The 21,654-nt window shown below is 42.3% G+C and overlaps 1 protein-coding gene and 1 pseudogene across 2 annotated transcripts in view; both read left to right on the top strand.

Annotated features, from left to right (window-relative positions):
• RBM44 (RNA binding motif protein 44) overlaps positions 1 to 17,241 on the top strand; it is a 50,125-nt gene extending 32,884 nt beyond the window's left edge. For both annotated transcript variants that reach the window (XM_004480301.4, XM_023585161.2), the window contains exons 13-16: positions 7,351 to 7,639; positions 10,055 to 10,200; positions 10,710 to 10,855; positions 16,842 to 17,241. In XM_004480301.4, coding sequence (XP_004480358.2) covers positions 7,351 to 7,639; positions 10,055 to 10,200; positions 10,710 to 10,833 — 559 coding nt within the window. In that variant the 3' untranslated portion in view covers positions 10,834 to 10,855; positions 16,842 to 17,241. The remainder of the gene's footprint in view (positions 1 to 7,350; positions 7,640 to 10,054; positions 10,201 to 10,709; positions 10,856 to 16,841) is intronic.
• On the top strand, positions 8 to 2,549 carry LOC139439285 (survival motor neuron protein pseudogene; annotated as a pseudogene).
• Positions 17,242 to 21,654: the final 4,413 nt, after the last annotated feature.

Here is a 21,654-nt window from a genome sequence, read left to right as displayed (position 1 = left end):
TCATGAAATGTACATGTACTGGGTGACTGCTTTGTACCAAAACTTCTGTACTATCAGCTACAGTAGTGACAAAGTCTGGGGCTGTTCCCCCAGGGAGATCTGGCCTTATTGAAGGAGACACATTTACAAATTATTACAGATTAGAGTCATTAATTATTAATTATCTGCTGTTGTTGTTTGTTAAGATTTGTTTTTGTTTTTTATTTCTCTCCCCTTTCCCCGCCCCCCCACCCCCCCGGCTCTGTGTCCATTTGCTGTGTGTTCTTCTGTGTCCACTTGCATTCTCAGTGGCACTGGGAATCTGTGTCTCTTTTTTTTGGATCATCTTGCTGCATCAGCTCTCTGTGTGTGCGGCACTACTCCTGGGCAGGCTGCACTTTTTTCACACAGGGTGGCTCTCCTTGCAGGGTGCACTCCTTGTGCGTGGGGCTCTTCTGCATGGTACAGCACTCCTTGTGCACAGCAGTGCTGCATGTGGGCCAGCTCACCACACAGGCCAGGAGACCCTGGGTTTGAACCCTGGACCTCCCATATGGTAGGTGGACACTCTATCAGTTGCGTCACATCCACTTCCCAATTATCTGCTGTTCTTAAGCAGATATTTCTTCTAGTATTCTTGCTGTTGAAGTTATGTGGGATGGAATAATTACTGATTTTTGTGTATTTTATCTTGTTTCATAGCATTTTTTTAGGAGCAGTAAAGTATATTAGTGAAGAAAATGGGCTCTAGAGCTAGACAGCTTGGATTTAATTCCCTGCTCTGTCAGTAGCTAGCTGACTACTTAGGCAAGTTTCTTGACCTTTCTGTACCTCAAACCTTGGTCTATAAAGTGAGGGTGATACCAGCCCCTTCCCAGCACTGCCTTGCTGCTAGTATATGCAAATCACTTGGCATAAAGCCTACCATATCCTGAGTACTCAGAAAAATGTTTAGCTTTATTATTCTGACTTTAATTACTTATAAATTGATGATTTTGTATTTTTACATAGATAGCTATATAATTTATAAATCATCACTTACAATCTTATGTTGCTACTTTTTGTTTGTGATATTGCCAGAACTTTCAAGAGTATCAACTAATGATGATGGCTTAATGGAAATACCTTAACTGTTTCATCCTTACAAATGATAGCTGTTTATTTCAGATATAAAAATCTTTATCAGTCAAGCATCCTGTGTGTAGTTGGGGTTGAAATTTGTCTTAAATGGAATCTGATTTTCTTCTTTTTTGACTTATTTGGCCTAATCAATATGGTATTGCTACATGTCATTATATTATAGTAGTGTTGCAATCCTGGAAGCATTACTTGATGTAAAGATTCTTTTAGTATCTTGTTGAATCCTTTATAATAAAAAAAAAAGCTGCTCTTTTTATATAATTTCTGTGTAGAAATTTTTAAAATTACAGTAAAATACAAGGAGGTTATTAAAATGTATTGGTAGGCAGCAACAGGCTTGCCGTTTTGATGGATGGCGGCGGTGGCCCTGAGCAGGAGGAGTCGGTGCTGTTCCAGCAGGGCACAGGGCAGAGTGATGACTCTGACATTTGGGATGATACAGCATTGATAAAAGCCTATGATAAAGCCGTGGCTTCATTTAAGCACACTCTAAAGAATGGTGACATTACGGGAAACGGACTTTGGCCCAGTGGTTAGGGCGTCCGTCTACCACATGGGAGGTCCGAGGTTCAAACCCCGGGCCTCCTTGACGCGTGTGGAGCTGGCCCATGCGCAGTGCTGATGCGCGCAAGGAGTGCCGCCTCACCCAGGGGTGTCCCCCGCGTAGGGGAGCCCCATGCGCAAGGAGTGCACCCCGTAAGGAGAGCCACCCAGCGCGAAAGAAAGTGTAGCCTGCCGAGGAATGGCGCCGCCCACACTTCCCGTGCCGCTGACGACAACAGAAGCGGACAAAGAAACAAGACGCAGCAAAAAAGACACAGAAAACAGACAACCGGGGGAGGGGAGGGGAATTAAATAAATAAAAATAAATCTTTAAAAAAAAAAAAAAAAAAAAAGAATGGTGACATTTCTGAAGTTTGAGACAAGCCAAAAGGCAGACTTAAAAGAAAACCTGTTAAGAAGAATAAAAGCCAAAAAAAGAACATAACAATTCCATTGAAACTGTGGAAAGTTGGTGACAAATGTTCTGCCATTTGGTCAGAAGACAGCTGCATTTACCCAGCTACCATTGCTTCAGTTGATTTTAAGAGAGATAACTGCATTGTGATTTACATGGGTATGAAAATAGAGAGGAGCAAAATCTGTCAGATTTACTTTTCCCAACCTTTGAAGGAGTTAATAATGTAGAACAAAATGCGCAGGAGAATTAAAAGGAGAGTCAGCTTTCAACGGATTAAAGTGAGAACTTCTCCAAGTCTCCTGGAAATAACCCAAATAACATAAAGTCAAAAACTGCTCCATGGAACTCTCTTCTGCCTCCGCTACCTCCCATGCCAGGATCCAGACTGGGACCAGGAAAGTCAGACCTAGTATTCAATGGCCCACCCCCTCCACCCCCGCCCCCTTTCCTGTCATGGTGGTGCAATTGACAGGGAACCTCTCTCCACATCACAGGTCCCTGGGATTGAATCCCGGTGACTCCTAGAGGAGAAAGACGAGAAGACAAAAAGAGAAACAGATGCAGAAGATCACACAGCGAATGGACACAGCAAAAACAGCAGGGTGGGGGAGGAGGGGTGGGGAAAAATAAATAAGTACCCTTAAAAAAACACACACACAACTAAAACTTATAGTGGAAGCATCCTTCCTTCTTCTATGGAATCTTCACTCCTTTAAGAAGAATTCCTCTCCCTAGTCTTCTCACAAAAGGGAATGGTTCTTGACATCTGTGTACCAGACCCTGCTTCCTCAGCCATGGTGTTACGTGCTTTTGGACACAGTGCTTTTGACCTAAGCTGGTCAAACAGGGAGGGCATAACCTTTGTTTTATATTTAGTAGCTCATTAACTGTTTTTTAGTGTTTTGGTTTTTTTAATTTATTTATTGAACCTGGGACCATGTACATCCAAATCAGGTACTCAACCACTGAGCTACATCTGCTCTGCAAGTGTTTTATTAACTTTATTGTGAGCTGAAAGATGAGTTAAAGCCTGCTTACTTATACCATGTTATGTTTATTTCTTTTTCCTTTTTTACAGTTTTTATTTTGTTGCTTGGTTCTTTTTTTTTTTCCTTAAAGATTTATTTTTTTTGTTTATTTCTCTCCCCTTCCCCACACGCCCCACCCCCCAGTTGTCTGCTCTCTGTGTCCATTCTCTGTGTTCTTCAATGTCCGCTTGTATTCCTGTCAGCGGCACTGGGAATCTGTGTTTCTTTTTGTTGCATCATTTTGCTGCATCAGTTCTACGTGTGTACAGCGCCATTCCTGGCAGGCTGCACTTTTTTTGCACTGGGTGGCTCTCCTTACAGAACACACTCCTTGCACGTGGGACTCCCCTATGCAGGAGACACCCCTGCATGGCACGGTACTCTTTGTGCGCATCAGCACTGTGCATGGGCCAGCTCATCACACGAGTCAGGAGGCCCTGGGTTTAAACCCTGGACCTCCCATGTGGTAGGCGGACGTTCTATCCGTTGAGCCAAATCCGCTTCCCTATTGCTTGGTTCTTAAAAGATTCTTTACTTTTCTCTTTTTTGGAGGATGGAATGCGTTGTTATTATTCAGTGTCCTTTCTGTAAATTAATGCTCTTTGCCTTCAATTGATTCTTTTTCTGATACACATATTTGGACCTTAACTTTCTTTTAGTTTGCATTTTCCTGGTCTGCCTCTTTCTTCTTTCTGAAATCACTTGTATTTAGGTGATATATGCTTCTGTTTTCCATCTTGACCCCTTTGATAATTGTTTTCTATTAATGGGAGAATTTATTCCATTTATATTAATTACTACTTTGATCCTAACTGTATCATGTAAACCTTGAACTAAAGAGAAGCTGACCCGCTCCTTTTGAGGTACCTTGACATGAAAATCTGGCCTTGAGGGAGCTTCCTCTTTAGACAGTGTTAAGGCAACCCATTGTGATTTTCTCCATAAAAGTACAAATGCGCAGGCTCCTTTTTATAACTGGAACACCACTGAACTGCTTTTGCTTTCTTTCTGAAGTGTGTTGGGATAAAGAGTGATGGTGTAGTTGCTGAGACCATTTCCCTTGCTACCTCAGTTCCATGGATTTCCTTCAAAGAAATCCTGTCACTGAAGAGCATCTCTGTGTATCTCTTCCATATACCCTAAGTCTAACAGCTATACAGTACAGAATTTAAAATAAAACAATTTAACTTACCTCCTAAATCAAAATGTCTAAAATATAAGATGTTAAACATTTCTATTATGATGTATGTGTACTCTTGGGTAGGTATATTTTAATATATATATACTTTAAGAAAAAGTTTAAAAAGAACACCTATGCAACCATTACCCAGTGCAGAAATGGATGTTACTACCTCCTGAGGTTCCTTATCTAGTCGCATCTTCCCCCTCACCAGTAGAGGTAAATCACGCTCCTGATTTTGTAGTAATCATTCCTGCTTTTCCTTAAAGTATCTGCGCAGAGGTTCAGGTATAGAAATATATCCATGAGCAGTATACTGTTTAGGTATTCCTGCTGTTGAACTTTATATAAATAAAATCACAGCCTATGTGTTACTCCACAGTTTATACTTCACGCAACATTTTTTTTTTCTTTTTTTTAAATTAAAGTTAATAGATCACAAGGAATGTTACATTAAAAAACATTTTTAAAAAAACATAAGAGGTTCCCATATATACCACGCCCCACCCCCCCACCACATCAGTTTTGTAAATTGTATTTTTTTTAAGATATATACAGCTCCAGAAAAATGTTACACTAAGCAACATTGATTTTGAAATTCGTCCTGGCTGATGTGTTTACCTGAGTCCTGTTCATTTTCAATGTTTTTTTTCCTTCATTTTACTATCATTGGAAATTGGAGTTGCTTCTTGTTATTTTGCCATTTAAACAGTGCTGCTGTGAACAGTCTTTTACTTGTTTCCTGGTCATTCATGGGCAGGAGTTTTCTGACGTGGATATCTCAAAGTAGAACTGATGAGTCTCAGGTGTCTGTGCAAACACAGCACTATTAGAGAATGCCAAACTCTTTCCTCCATTGTTGTTCTTTTATTTTTATTTTTTAAAGATTTTATTTATTTTATTTATTCCCCCCCCCCCCCGGTTGTCTGTTCACTGTGTCTATTTGCTGCGTCTTGTTTCTTTGTCCGCTTTTGTTGTTGTCAGCGGCACAGGAAGTGTGGGCAGCGCCATTCCTCGGCAGGCTGCACTTTCTTTCACGCTGGGCGGCTCTCCTTACGGGGCACACTCCTTGCGCGTGGGGCTCCCCTACGCGGGGGACACCCCTGCGTGGCAGGGCACTCCTTGCGCGCATCAGCACTGCGCATGGGCCAGCTCCACACGGGTCAAGGAGGCCCAGGGTTTGAACCGCGGACCTCCCATGTGGTAGACGGACGCCCTAACCACTGGGCCAAGTCCATTTCCCTGTTGTTCTGATTTACACTCCCACCAGCAGGGTGTCAGTATTGTACCTCTTGGTTTTAATTTGCATTTCCCTGATCACTAGTAAAGTTGAGATCTTTTATTGGCCAGTCTTGTTTCTCTCCCCTGGAGGTCTATCATTTTCTTTGCCCTTTTTTGTTAGGTTTTTTGAATTTTTCTTATTGATTGAGAGTTTTTCATGTATTCTGGATAACAACTTTTGACAGTTGCATGTGTTGAAAATAACTTTTATCACTTTGGGGATTGTCTTTTCAATTTTTTATGGTATCTTCTAATGAAGAGACAACTTGTAATTCTTAGAGTTTGTACTTTTTGTATACTAAAGAAATGGTTTCCTACTTCAACGTCATAAAGGCATTCTCTAATGTATGCTCCAGTTGTTTTTAAATTTGGCTTTCATGGGAAACGGACTTTGGCCCAGTGGTTAGGGTGTCCGTCTACCACATGGGAGGTCCGCGGTTCAAGCCCCGGGCCTCCAACAGAAGCGGACAAAGAAACAAGACGCAGCAAAAAGACACAGAAAACAGACAACCGGGGGAGGGGAGGGGAATTAAATAAATAAAAATAAATCTTTAAAAAAAATAAATAAATAAATTTGGCTTTCACATTTAAACCTTTGATCTCTTTGGAGTTTGTTTGTATATAGGGATTAATTTAACTTGTTTCATATGCACAACCAGTTCTCCCTCCTCCACTAATCTGTGCAGCTCTGTTATGTGTTGTGTAATGACTCTGATTCTTTGTTTTTCCATATTTCGCAATCAGCTTGTTAATTCCATAGGAAAACCTTTTGGGATTTTTATTGAAATTGTATTAGAACTATAGATAAATCTGAGGAAATTTCATTTCTATTTTATAAAGAATCTTTCCCGTCTATGAACATGGAATATTTTTCTCTTTGTATTTTTGTACAAGCAGCTCTTGACACATCTTCTGTTAAATTTCTACCTGTTTATCTTTTCTTGTTTTTATTTTAAAGACTGTCTTTGTTAAAATTATATTTTCTCAGTGGTGATAAGTAGAAATACAATTAACTATCTTATCGCCAGAAATATTTCTAGTAACTAGTCTAGGTATTCCTTTGAGTTTTCTGAGGCATTAAGTTTTAATATAAAATTAACTAGGAGGGAAGTGGATATGGCTCAAGCGATTGGGCTCCTGTCTGCCATATAGAAGGTCCAGGGTTCAATTCCCAAGGCCTTCTGGTGAAGGCAAGCTGGCCCTCATGGTGTGCTGGCCCATGCAGGATTACTTATCTGCACAGGAGTGCTGGCCCATGTGGAGAGTTGGTGCAGCAAGATAATGCAACAAAAAGAGACACAGAGGAGAGACAATAAGAAGCACAGCAGACCAGGGAGCAGGGTGGCACAAGAAGTTGAGTGCTTCGCTTCCACTCCAGAAGGTCCCAGGATCAGTTCCCAGTGCTGCCTAAAGAGAAAGACAAGCAGACACAGAAGAACACACAGCAAATGAACAGAGAGAGCAGACAGTGCATACAAAACAATGGAGGGGGGAGGAGGGAATAAATCTTTAAAAAAAATTTTTTAACTACAAGATAATCCATAGGAAATCTTGATTAAAGTTCATTATCTTTTATTTCTCATCTTTAATTTGTTTTTTAATTTAGTTACCCTAAATAAATATTCTTCCTAATTCCAAGGTAAGTATAGTAACTTTTTGTTTCTAAGAGTAGTTACTTTTTTGAAAGACTTATTTTTAACCAATAGTTAAAAAATTAAGTTTGAGGCAGTTTAAAGTCATTAACATAGAAAACCTTTTGGTTTTCTGCTTTTATCTTTTAGATATGCATCTCTTGCTTTTAAAAAATACAGTGATGCAAAGATGGCGGTGAAAGAAATGAATGGATTAGAAATAAATGGCAAGTCAGTAAACGTGCGGCTTGTTAAAACTCCTGGAGAATATACATCACCACTGTCCTCCAAAAATGGAAGTAGAGTTAGTTTGAATAATTTGGAGAAAAGCACCAACAAAGAAATCAACTCAGCCTCCTCCATTTCTAGATTGCCCAGAACTAGACCAAGGCAATTGGGATCTGAGCAAGACAGTGAGTTTTTCCCTTTGGATCACAAGGTTCGTTTTCTTCGTTGATCCTTCAATAGTCTTTGTACATGTAGTACTGCTGTAAGTAGCTTTGTAAAACAAATAACGTTAGTATCAGCAATCTCGAAGTGGGAATGAGAGCATTAATTCTGAATCATTTTTAATCTTGGGTCTACCCTATCCAGCCTTTCTACAATGCCAGTTGCTCCCGGGGTAAAATGTGAATCTTTGTAGACCTCACATCCTACATACTCATTTTCTTTAATTTCAGCTAGGCTCTCGGCTAATGCTCTGCTGTTGTTGTTTTTTTTGCGTCTTTGTTCTTTGGAAAATTCTGCTTTTTAAATAGCTAATTACATCATTCTTTTTTCCACAGGTAATCTTATCTCATAATTGTTAAAACCATAAAATGTAATCATTTCATTTTAATAGTCCCTCATCTTCATCCTCATTAGGGATTTAAACGCTACTGGCAGAGTGGTAAAGTTTTCCTTTTACACTGTTGTATCTGTACTGCTCAGCAAAATGCATGGCCTGCAGGAGGCATCCAGCATATCTTTTTAAAATGTTTAATTTACATACAGTAAAATTCACTCTTTTTTGTGTGTGTCTATGAGTTTAGAAAAATGCATATAAGCATGTAACTGCCACCAAAATCAAGATACAGAACAGTTCTGTCATTCCAAAAAATTCTGTGTTCTGATATGCTTTCCTGTTCTTAAAATTTTGCTGTTTCCACAATGTCATATAAATGGAATCTTACTATGTAGCCTTATTTAAAACAAAAAAAATGATTTATTTATTTATTTATCTCCCCCCCCCCCCCGCCCCGCCCCGGTTGTCTGTTCTCTGTGTCTATTTGCTGCTGGTCTTCTTTGTCCGCTTCTGTTGTTGTGAGCGGCACAGGAATCTGTGTTTCTTTTGGTTGCATCATCTTGTTTTGTCAGCTCTCCGTGTGTGTGGCGCCATTCCTGGGCAGGCTGCACTTTCTTTCACACTGGGAGGCTCTCCTTACGGGGCGCGCTCCTTGCGCGTGGGGCTTCCCTACGCGGGGGACACCCCTGCGTGGCAGGGCACTCCTTGCGCACATCAGCACTGCACATGGGCCAGCTGCACACGGGTAAAGGAGGCCCGGGGTTTGAACTGCGGACCTCCCATGTGGTAGGCAGACGCCCCAACCACTGGGGCGAGTCTGCCGCCCCTATGTAGCCTTATGACTGGCTTCTTTCACTGGCTGTTCTGGGTGCCCAGGCTGTCCAGTGCTCTCCCAACCCTTCCCTGCCCCTGGGCTCAGGTGCCCTGGCCTGTGTTTCTCTGTCTGCAACAAACTCTCCAGTAAAGGCCCTCCCTCACTCAAAGCCCACTTCCAAAAGTCAATGTGAGTTTGATCCATGTTGGATGTATCAGTAGTTCATTACTATTCAAATCTTTTGCCCATTTTAATTGGGTTATTTTCTTATTATCGAGTTTTAACACTATCAGAGAGATGTGTGACTTGTTTGTGCCTTTTCATTTCATTCTCAGTGTCTTTCTCAAAAGTTTATAGTGTCTTTCTCAAAAGTCCAGTTTATCAATTTTTTCTTTTATAAGTTGTGCTTTTGTTGTTGTGCCTAAGAAATCTTTGCTTAACCCAGACTCACAAAGATTTGGAGTTAGTTTTTATATAAGGTGTGAGATATGAGTTGGGTTTTTTCCTTTGTTTTTTTTCTTTGTATATGTAATTGTTTCCACATCATTGGTTGAAAAAACTATCCTATCTCCATTGTCAAAAATTAATTGACCATATTTGTTTGGGTCTTCTCTGATCTGTCTGTGTCCATTGTGTTCCACTGATCTGTTTGTCTTTCCACCAGTGCTAAACTGTCATGATTACTGTGGCTTTATAGTAAGTCTTGAAATCTGGTGAATAAAAGAATATGTATTTTTTGAAGAAGTAAACTAGATTTTCCCCTTAAGAAGAAGATAAAGGTATCTCTTTTAACTATGTACTTTTCCTACCCTTTATTAATTCCTGGACTTACCTTTTCTCTACCATTGGCTACTCCATTTCTAATTTCTACTTACAAGGCCCTTCTCTATGTTTACACTCACATGTGACTGTCTCTAATCCCACCAGTATTTTCATTTGACTTTGCATTCCTTTCAAGTTATGTATTATGTTTTTATTGGTTCAGATGAGGAATCATGGTTGAGAAAGACTGGTTTAGACATAGCTTCATATACTTCATCGCTACTATAAGGAAAAACATTTGTCATGTTTTTTAATGCATGGCGCTGTACATGTACACAGTTCAAGTCAATCACTTTCTATAAATAATTCCATATCAAAGTAACTTTCTTAGGAGGTTAGGTCTTATTATTTATGATTTTAAAATTTAATAAGCTGGATTTCTCTGTGTAGTGGTCCTTATTTACTGATTTTTTTTTAAATTCTAAAATACTTAGAGTGTGAAGAAGAATTGTAAACAGATTGAATCTACTAAATTATTACTTGATACACCTATTCGATTCATACCTCCAAATACTTTGAATCTGCGCAGCTTTACCAAGATCATGAAGAGACTGACTGAACTACATCCAGAAGTCAGCAGGTAACCCCTGCCCCCTTCCCCCCCTGCCCCCCGTGTCTGCTTGCTGTGTGTTCTTCTGTGCCCGCTTGAATTCTCAGCGGCATCAGGAATCTCTGTCTCTTTTTGTTGCGTCATCTTGCTGCAAGAGCTCTCCGTGTATGCAGTGCCACTCCTGGGCGGGCTGCCCTTTTCTCGCTTGGGATGGCTCAATGTGGGGCACACTCCTTGTGCGTGGGGCTCCCCTACATGGGGGACACCCCTGCATGGCACAGCACTCCTTGCGCGCGGCAGCACTGTATGTGGGCCAGCTCACTACACAGGCCAGGGAGCCCTGGGTTTGAACTCTGGACCTTCCATATGGTAGGCAGATGCTCTGTCAGTTGAGCCACATCCACTTCCCTGACTCATTATATTTTAACTGATTTTAAACTTTTTACTTAAAAATGTAGTTCAGCTGAATATCTTAACCATGTTCTGAATCTGATACTTTGGGAAGGATAAATACTCATGTATGTTTTCCTTTTGCACAGAGATCATATTATAGATGCTCTCCAGGAAGTGAGAATAAATCATAAAGGTTTTCTGAATGGCTTATCTATAAATACTATTGTAGAAATGACTTCATCTGTTCTGAAAAACCCTGCCTCCACTTAGGAATACAAGAAGCAATAAAGAGGTAAACTGGATGATATTCTTTTATAACTAGATTTTACTTTAAAATTTTAAGCTATTTATTTCATTTTCTTTTCCCATAAAAAGAATAATAAATAGAAAAACAACATGCTATGTTAGTTAACTATTAAGGCAAAAACAGTTACCCCAAAACTGAGAGACCTGAACAACATCTATTATCTTACAGTTTCTGTGGGTCAGGATTCAGGAGCAACTTAGCTAGGTGGTTTAGCTCAGGGACTGTCCTGTGTTGCAGTCAACATGTTGGTCAGAGTCGTCGTCACCTGAAGGCTTAGCTGAGCCTGGAGGACTGACTTTTATGAGGGCTGACTCATGGGGCAGTTGGCAGGAGGCTCCAGTTCCTTACCATGTGGGTCTCTTCATAGGGTTGCTTGAATATCTTTACAGCTTGACAGGGGGCCTCCTCCAGGTTTAGAGGAACCAGAAAGAGTGCAAGGCAGAAGCTGCAATGTCTTTTGTGACCTACCCTCAGAAGTCACTCTCCATTATTTCTGCCACATTCTGTTTATTAGATGCACCTCACTATGGTGCAGCCCATACTCAGGCAGAGGACAATTAAGCTCCACCTCTCCTCTTATAGAAGAATTTGTTGCATATATCTTTTAAATTACCACACACAAAGATAGAACTCCTTTTTACAAAATGGTAGATGGGGACTTCTTAAAAAACACACACACACACATACTTACGTATGATAGAGTCTTTGCAAACATAGCCATAATTATTCCCCTCTCTATATCCATGCCCCTTTGCAATGTGACTTTGCAACTCCTTCCATCAAGAAGTTGAGTCTACTTTCCCACCCCCTTGAATCTGGGCTGGATTTTTTACTTGCTTTGACAAGTTGTGCCGATTCCAGGCCTATTCTTCAGGAAACCTTGCTCACTCTGCTCTCTCTTGCCACCACCATATGAAAAAGCCCAGACAGCCTGCCAGAGGAATAGAGACTATGCAGAGGTTTGGCAAGGCATTTCAGCCTATAGCCAGTGCCCCTAAATGTGTGAGAGAACCTAGCCTAGATGAGCAAATGCACTCACCCAGCGTGGCAGCTGACTGCAGATGCATTAGTGAACCAAGCCAAGATGAGAAGAATCACCCAAATGAGTCTAGTTCAGAGTAACTGGCAGAATTATAGGCTAAATGAATGGTTGGTATTTCGAAGGTATTTTGTTACACAGCAAATCTAACTAATTCAAATGTATTACGCTTAAAGAGATAAGAGACAGGATTGAGAATTTCAGGAGAGAACTGAAAATATTTTAAAAACTGAAATTCCATTAATGAAAATAAATAAATGAAATTAAGAACTCAGTCAATAGGTTCTACAACAGCTTAGACAAATAGCTAAAGAGACAATTAGAAAGCTAGGTCAGGGAAGTGATGTGGCTCAGGCAGGTGGCCACCCACCTCTCACATGAGAGGTCCCAAGTTTGATTTCTGGTGCCTCCTAAAGAAGACAAACAATGAACAGACAGCAAGCAAGAACAATGAGCAGACAATCAGCAAAAAACAATGAGCAAGACAATGAGCAGACAGTGAGCAAAAACAAAACAAGCAAAGAGCAGATGTGGCTCAAGCAGTTGGGCATCCACTTCCCACATGAGAGGTCCTGAACTCGGTTTCTGATGCCTCCTAAAGAAGAAACAGACAATGAGCAAAAAACCTGAGCAAACAACAAGCAAAATACAATGAGCAAAACAGAAGAGGGAGCCATGAGGGTAGGGGTAGGGGAAAACTAGGCCAGAAGAAACAGTGGGTCCCTACAGATGGATCAGGATGGTGGAGCAAGACACTTCAGGGCTGTGTACCCCACAGAGGCTTTGAACCATCATCAAGAAATGTCAGAAACATCTTTCCCAAAGCTCCAGGAAATAAAGGACTGCAGTAACAGGGCAAGTGCTGAACAAGAAAAAGGCTACTTAAAAGCTGAAGGATCTAGTGATACTCTGGCTGGCCCCTCCCCCACCTCCACCAGCCTGGTGCGGAGCCAGCCCATGCTCCCAGTGTGGCTCCCTGGTCCCAATTCCAGAAGAAGCAAAGTAACCCTCTCGTGCATCCTGGGAACATGTGTGTCTGGTGTAACCTGTCTGGTGGTGGCCTGAGGGAATTGTCCCACAATGTGCCCTACTTGTAGAAGACAGTTTGCGGAGCTCTCCAACAGAAGTCTATGAGGGAGCAGTCAGGAGGCTGTCTGGGGCAAGGGATTACTGGTTGTAGACATAGAGGGCAGGACCCAGGACCATGAGGAAACTGTTTCCTGCAGAAGAGGGGATGCTCACATCATTGTAAACAGGGAAATTCTTAGGGCCACACCCACATGCCCAAAATAAGCTGCATTTGCAGAAAGGATCAAGGCAGCCCCTGCGCTTTGGTCTGGAGCTATTCTCTAAATTCCTTGTATGGTTGTATGGAAAAGCACTGAAGCAGAGCACCTGTACAGGTCAATCTGCAAAGACAGGGAAAGGTGTTTTCGTTTCCTTCTTTCATTTTTTTTTTTAAGGAGGTACTGAGGATTGAACCCAGGACATCATACATGGGAAGCAGGTCCTCAAACACTTGAGATACATCTGTTCCCCCCATTCATTTTTGTTGTTGTTATAGCTCCTTGCATTCAAGGAAAGTGTTGTCATAACACAAGATGGATACAAGCTTAAGGAACAAACACCTCAGAGTCTAAATTCCAGCAATAACACATCAATCAATTTCAGAATGTTCAGGTTTCAGCAAAGGACACAAACAGGAAACTATGGACCAGGTAAAGGAGAAGATCAAACATTAGAAACCATCAGTGAGGAGAATCAGACATCATGCATTCTAGAAAAATCAACTAAACAAACCATTATCCAACTTAATAGAAAAGGGGGATACATACACAAAATTAGAAATGTTATAGGCTAAATAGCCATCAAAACAGGAAATTTGGGAAATCAGGAGAGACTACTTTATATAACTTAACAGATCCTAAGAGTGTGCTATCACCCCACAAAAAATTTTTGAAAATCTAGATGAAGTAAATCTAACTGTATAGAAATATATAACTTACAGAAGTAAGCTCCAATAGAGAGAGAAAGTATAAACAGACCATGATTTCTATCATAGAAATAACAAAGAAAGTTGTCAGAGCCCTCTACAAACACACACCAGACCCAGGTAGTTTCATTGAAGACATCTACTCCTAAATCTTTTGTTAATTTTGTTGTTGTTTTTAATTTTTTTCTCTACTACTAACCTTTTATCTCTCTCAGCCCAAAAGCCTGAAAAAATATTAGCGGCATCCCTCTAAAATAAGGAAGAAGACAAGGTTGCCAACTATTTTCATTGCTTTTTAACATAGCCTTGGAGGTATTTGCCAATGCAGTTAGTGAAGAGAACACAGTAAAGCCATAAAAATTAGATAGTCAGAGGTAAAACTATCTTTATTTTTAGATATTTATCTCAAAAACCAAGGAAACAAATGGAAGACCTGCTATAAGAATAACAAAGTTTTAATAAAGTCTTATAATATAAAGGGTAATGTACATAAATGCCTTAATTAAAAACCTAATATACATAAGAAGTTGGAAGATAAAATAGAAAATAAAAAAGAACTTAAATAATAGGAAGTTTACAATATCAAAAATGACAAAAACTAGGCAGAAATTTAACATAAACTTACGTGAGGAACCCTTAAAACAACTGAGGGAAGCAAATTGGGCACCTGCCAACCGCATGGGAGGTCCTGGGCTTCGAGTTCCAGTGCCTCCTAAAAGATGATGAGCAGCTGCTACCCCTGCCGCTAGGCACTGCCCCCACCACAATGAGCAGACACCACAGCCCACAGGGAAAAGACGTGGCTCAGGCCATTGCGCACTTGCCTCTCATGCGGGAGGTCCCAGGTTCAGTTCCCTGTGCTTCCTGGAGGAGAGCAGACAGACAAGAACCATCTGGGGGAGGGGGAGATAAATAAAGAAAAATAAAATAAATGCATGATTCTTTTTAAAAGAAAACATCACTGAAAGACATTAAAGTAGACTGAAAAAAACAAAAGATATTTTTTGTTCTTGGGTAGAAAATGCAACATCTATGGTGATAAATTTAATGCAATTCCAATAAAAATGCCTCTCTTTTTTCCCCAGAGCTAGACAAGTTAATTATAAAGTTCATATGCAAGGGGAAGAACCCTGGCTGGGTGGAGGGGGTGGTTGGGCAGCAGCAGCTTTGGTAGATGTGAAAAAACCTACTATAAAGTCTCTGCAATTAAAGTAGCATGGTATTGACACGTAACAGTTCACATCACTGGATTGTCCATAGGGATGGAAGCGGAGTTTTGGCTTTGAAAACAAATACTTTCTCTGCATAACTAAAATGGAATCAAAAATAATAAAGAAGTTCTAAAAAATGAAAACAAAACTAATATAAATGAAACTGACCACATAATGGCATAATCACATGGAGAAAAGAATGACTTCAGTTACATTAATATACATTTTGACCATACCACTTTAGTATCAAATTCTAAGGAAACTAGGTCTGCAAAGGTATTTTAAACTCTTTAGTAGTCTGATAGTAGTACTAATGGAATTACTGTTTTGAACCCTCTCTAGAGAGTAAATAATTGTGTTAATGTTATTAGAAACCAAGATCTTTGATATACAAGGAAAGAAATGCAGGTATAAAATCAAAACTTGAATAAAATTTTCTTTACTATTTTATTTGAATTGGAAATTTATATTCATATTTTGTTTTTCAAAAATAGCTCTTCCACTGAAAACATTTAGAAGCAGTGTCAACCTGATGATATTATGTACAGCTAGCATACAATTTGTCATCTGTAAATACCATTTCCTGCTTTCTTTTTCTTTGTATCCAAACATTTTAATAAACTTGCATTGTTTTTGCTTTCTTAACAATCATCTTCTTAACTAGCTTCTTGCTTGCATCACCAGTGATACAGAATCAGCCTAATTTGCATGATTTCCAAGTTAGTTCCCAACTAATCAGCTAAGTGCTTTCCTCATTCTTCATCCCCTAAACCATTCTGTTATATTTGACACTTCTTACAACCCACTTCCCTTTAAAATTATTTTAAAATGAAAATAATGTATACAATAACGGGCAGTAATCCTAACTCTAACTCAGTACATTTTTACACATTATGCACAGGTCTATATATATACCAGGTGAAAGTATAAGATTCCTAGCACCCTGGAAGGCTTCTGTGTGCCCCCTCTCAGTTTTACCCTCACACAGCCCAACCCCCAAAGGTAACCACTATTCTGACTTCTAGGTGCAATGAAATGATAAAATTCTCCTTCACAGGGAATTTATATTCTAGACAGGGAAAATAACAAGGTAATTTCAAATAAGCACAGGTTCTACAATGAAAATACAGCTGAGCAACGAGGAAAGAGGGTCCCTACTTTAAGTAGGATAACTTTTATATGTGGGATTTCCCCAGGAAACACATATATAGTAATCTTTTTCGAAGATCCTTATTAGTATTTCCTTGAGCTTTATTTCCTATGGTCGTGTGTGTCTTAAAATAATGTAATAGATACTCATTAGTAAGCCAGTATTTTGAACTTACATTTATGATACTATCTTAGGTGTGCTTCACAGTAAATGAAGATGGTTTAACACTGCCTTCAGGTTATTTACTCTTCAGATCATTGCAACATTTTTACCGTGATGACAATCCAGTTTTTTCTTATAAAATGTAGAGTCTCAATAGTTCTCTGTATATATACCTGGTGGCCTATTTCTATTATTAATCTTATAATAGAATTTAATTTTTAATGATATGATTGATCAAGAAGTAGAGTTTAATGGTAAATGAGTATGTGATACTCATATATATGATAAATAAGTTTAATGATAATTACTGGTTTCGTAGTAGAGAGTAGTCATGTGTAAATATATACTTTTCTGGAATATTTGATTTAGCATAACCAACATACTTTGACTTCTTCCTTCTCTTCTTGACTCTGTAGACTTTCCTTGGAACGTATGAGTGCTCCTCTTCAGAGAATGTTCTACAGCTTTTAGAAAAAAGTGTGGGACTAGCAAGAAGTCATTAAATAGGCTTTTTCAACATATTTAGCTGTTTACAATGTTTTACCTTTTATCCTACCTTAAAAGTCGAGCAACTCTTGTTTTGTGTGCATTAAGACTGTCTTGTATAAAATTAAAAGATAATTTTAATAAGTTCTTAAACTTTGTATTTCAAACTTGTTACTTTAGAGACTTTAAGTTGCATGTTTTAGATCAGGGTAAAAAGGCCTAGTTTCCGTTAAATAAAAAACATCTTTGCTAAATCAGCTTATTAAAATAGTGCTTGAGAAAATGTTCATTGTTGTTTCAGAGTTTATTAAATGGCTTCCACAGATGAAACATGTAATTTTGTAGTCATTTTTATTGATGTAAAGTGTAAATCATTTGAAGTCTGTGTCTTGGTTCCAGTTTTTAAATATCTAAGACTTATGTTGGACCATAGGATTATAGATATAACAAATTTTGGAACATGTCTGTTTTTACACTTCCAAGATTATTAAATTACCGCCATGATACATTTAATACACTGTATGCATTATAATTGCAGTATAAAACACTCATGTACTAGTCCTGCTTTCACTGGGAAGAATGTGTGCTTTGGTAAAGTACTTAGTTTTATTTTATTTATTTATTTTTTTAAAAGATTTATTTATTTATCTCTCTCCCCTTCCCCCCCCCCCCACCCCGGTTGTCTGTTCTCTGTGTCTATTTGCTGTGTCGTCTTTGTCGCTTCTGTTGTTGTCAGCGGCATTTCTTCAAGGGGCCCCATTTCTTTTTTCTTTCTCTCTTTTTTTTTAAGATTTTTAAATTTATTTTTTCCCCACCTCCCTTTGTGTTTGCCCTTGTTTTGTCTGTTCGTCTTCCTTGTTTCTTTTTAGGAGGCACTGGGAGCTGAACCCAATCGCTTGAGCCACCTCCGCTCCCTGCTTTGTTGTGTCTCTCATTCTTTCCTCCCCGTGTCTCTTCTTGTGTCAGCATGTTGCAACTGCCTGTTGCATCAGCTCACTGTCCTCTTTAGGAGGCACCAGGATCCTCTGCTCCCCATTTGTTGTGTGTCTCATTATGTTCCCTCTTGTGTTTCCCATGTCAGCTTGCTGTGCCTGCCTGTCGCACCAGCTCACTGTCTTCTTTAGGAGGCCCTGGGATCCGAACCGGCGACCTCCCATGTGATAGGAGGGATCCCAGTAGCTTGAGCCACATCTGCTTCCCCCAATTCCTTTTATTAGAGAAGGGTATTTAGAAACCAAGATCTGGTCAGTAGGTACACACATTGGTGATGGGGGGGTGTCATAGGCCTTAGCTCTCCCGAGGCTAACCTATGTTTATTAATCCACATTGGTACTTGTTTCTATATATGGTTATCTGTGTATATATTTAAAACTATGGGTTCATAGTGATAACTTAAAATTCCACTCCCTTTATTTGTTCTTTTTCCAACAGTGACAAACCTGGCTCACATTATCCACAGTATATCTATTTATTAGTTCAGTCCTGGTATATATATAAGCTCACTAGAGGATTACTAACCCATTCCCCTGTGAGAAATAGAATACTATATACAGTTCTTTTTGTTTTTAGCCTTACAATATACAGAAAAATGTTACTTTCTAAATTTACTTAGGTTTCATATTCTCAATCCCCTTATGTGCATTGTTATTCATTTATAATAGAGTTACTTCGTATTCCGTTTTGGGTTCCCCTCACATCCTGGCTGGCTGGGAGTGTGTGAGCCATGACTAAATTTCCAGGTCAAAGCCACACAGAAAGGTGAGTTCAGGAAGGTGCTGCTCCCTCCTCCCTGCCGCTCTGTTCCTCTACTCCTTCCGTCCCTCTTGCACCCACCCCCTCGGCTGCTAATACCTGAATGTCTGGTTTATCCTTCCTGTATTTCTTTTGCACAGATGATCACCCTTTTGCACAGATATCCCCTTTTTTCCTACCTGAATGGTAGCATACTGTAGTTTTGGGGGTTTTTGGACTTTGCTATTTTTTCTCAATAGATAGATTCTGTAAATCACTCCTAATCAGTTCTTGGAGATCTCCCTTGTTCTTTTTTATAACTGTGGATGTATGATAATTTATGAATCCCTTCCCCTGTGCACACATATTTAGCATTTAGCTTGTTTCCAGTATTTTGCAGTTACAGACAATGCTGTGCATGTGTATTTTCCTTCATTGTTGGAGGTGTCAGACCCTGGCACATCTCCAGGGCACAGTCTCCTGCAGCTCTCCTCTCCAGTACTCTGTCCTGCCAGCTCTCGCCGCCTCGGCTTCTCAGGACTCCCAGCTCTTGTCTCCTCAGCACAGGGAGGCACACGGGCCCTGTGGCGGTCTCTCTCCCAGGCTGGAAGCTCCCGGCAGTGGGCAGGCAGCAGGCTCGTCCTCAGGGATCCCTGTCCGACACGGCCTGTGGTGCAGGGCCTGCCAACTCGTTTCATGTATTTTGTCCAGTGGTAGTTAGTTAATGTGGGAGAGTAAATCCAGTCCCCGTTACTTCTGTAAGCAGAAGACTACTTGTTTAAAATTTTTAATTATGCACATTGCGTTGACCTCTCTAGATAGTATCTTTAAACTTAACCATGTGTGCAGTAAGGCACTTGGCCATTATCTCACCTCATCCATTGGTAACCTAATACCCATCTAGACGGCAGTGCCCTGGGAGAGGACTGATTTTCTGTACTACATTTTACCACTTGGAAAAACAAAGCACAAAATGCAGCCAGGACTAAAGGCTGTGCCCTCTTGTGCGGGGTCTCATAGCACTGCAGGGGCAAGTCGGAAAGAGTTCACTCCACCTTGCTGCCTTTGCGGAAGGGGAAACCTTAATAGGTCCATATGGAACCAGGAGGGAAAGCCCTGTGGGGGGGGAAGCACAGCTGCCCCCTGCCCCCATGCGCACAGAGAGCATTCTGGAGAGAACTGTGACCACCTAAAGCATGTAAACTTGAGACATAAACCTTGTCTTGTTCGTGTTAAGGGTGCATGGGGAAGAGGGGTGGTGAGGGACGCCCCCCACCCCAGCCTTACTGCCTGTCACATTGGGTTCCGGCAAGAAAGACTCCTGCTGAGCCTGGGGGGGAAGTACAGGCGTCCCTGGTGCACTGGGGGACGGAGAGAGGACTCCAACTAGGAGAGGATGCAGGGGAGTCGAGAGGCCAAGAGCAGAGTGGGTGGACCTGGAGCGAGGGCAAGTCCCGCAGAGCTGAGATGCAGCTTCGGAAACCCAGAGACAGCTGCCCCTCCCTCCCTGGTGGCTGAGCGGCCTGCCCTCTGCGGCCGGCTGGGCCAGCGCCTCACTTTCCCGGTCGGGTTCTGATCTTCCCAGCCGCCAAGCCTGGAGCCTGGCCCAGCCTCCTGCCGCCCGCTCCTCTGCTCTGGCCCCTGCTGTCCTCATGCTCTTCTCCAGGCTGTCTTCCAGGGCTGTGTTTTCTCCAGGGCCTTAGTCCTCTCCTTCCCGTGCAGGAGGGGGGGTACCCTCTGCCCGTTACCCATGTGGTTCCTGCGTTGTTGTGCTCGTGTCTGTCCTGGGATTGCTCACTTACCAAGGGCAGGGCAAGGCTGTGCTGCTCACCTTGCAGCCTCATGCGCCGTGGCTCTCCCTCGTCTGTCAGATGAGTACGGTGGGGGTTCAGGAAGTGGGCTAATCCAGACAGCATGTGCCCTCCCTGCCCTCTGGCCCCGACCCCTCACTCCCAGGGCATTCCGGCCCCTGGGTGTACTGGTGTTAGTGGAGGAATGGCCTGGCCTTCCCTGAGCCAACAGCAGGTGGCAGCAGCCTCTGCCTCAGAGTAAGGAAAAGCCACTTGGCCCCTGCAGTACTGATGGGCCCGTCGCTGGCCAGACCCTGGGCTGAGTACATGAAGCTTCGGGAGACAGGCGTGGCTGCCACGCAGAGGGTAGTGGTCCTTCCCCTCCGTGCCTGTGGGTCCATCCTTAGCATGAGCCTGTTTACCCAGTTGCCCGGAGGGAACAGGCGCACCAAGAGTGCTTTCCCACGCCTCCAGCTCAGCCTGCCCAGCCTGCTCTATTCGACCTGCTCCTCTCCACTGCCCTCCCCCACCAGCGCTCACCTGCCACCCCAGGGAGCCCTTTTCTAACCACTTCATCCAAACGCATATCCCCGCCTGTGCCACTGCTGCCTCCTCAGTCAGGTCCCACACATCTCCTGGGGCACATCCAGCCCTCGCCCTCTACTTAGAAGCGCTCCCTGCCCCTAAGTTCATGGCCAGGGGCCTGGCCCAGGCCTTGCAGCCTCCTGCCCGCCTCCCTGCCGGCCACCGACCATCCTGGGCAGCAAGTCCCCCCCCCACCCCCCGCTACCTTTCAGGTCCTTCGGGGGCCCTTTCCCCCTCAGGGCCCTTCTCCCCACCCCCGCGGCTCCTCCTGGAGGTCTGGCCCTGTACATCGTGCCCCCGCAGGACCAGGGATTTGCCCCCATAGAGGCCGAAGCGTGGTCTTGGCCCTGTGCAGAGCAGCCCCCTGGGCAGGCGCGGCCAGAGCCAGGGCGAGGAGGAGGGGACGGGGCGTCCCTCTCGGGCTCGCCCACGAGGCCCACCCTCCCTCTTAAAGCGCCCACTTGTCCAGGAGCATTTCAGGGAAGGCACCCGGGCACCCTGCGCCGCCCGCGAGGCCCGCGCTCCCGCGCGCTGAAGGGGCGTGCACGCAGTGGCCCGCCCGCCGCGCCGGGAGGCCTCGCTGCCGGGAGGCCCCGCAGGGGATTAGGCTCGCCCATCGGCCCCCCGGGCCCGGGCC

Source organism: Dasypus novemcinctus, chromosome 7 (assembly GCF_030445035.2).
Source record: "Dasypus novemcinctus isolate mDasNov1 chromosome 7, mDasNov1.1.hap2, whole genome shotgun sequence".
In the NCBI taxonomy this organism is placed as follows: Eukaryota; Metazoa; Chordata; class Mammalia; order Cingulata; family Dasypodidae; genus Dasypus; species Dasypus novemcinctus.
This window is presented reverse-complemented; position numbering and strand designations above follow the sequence as displayed.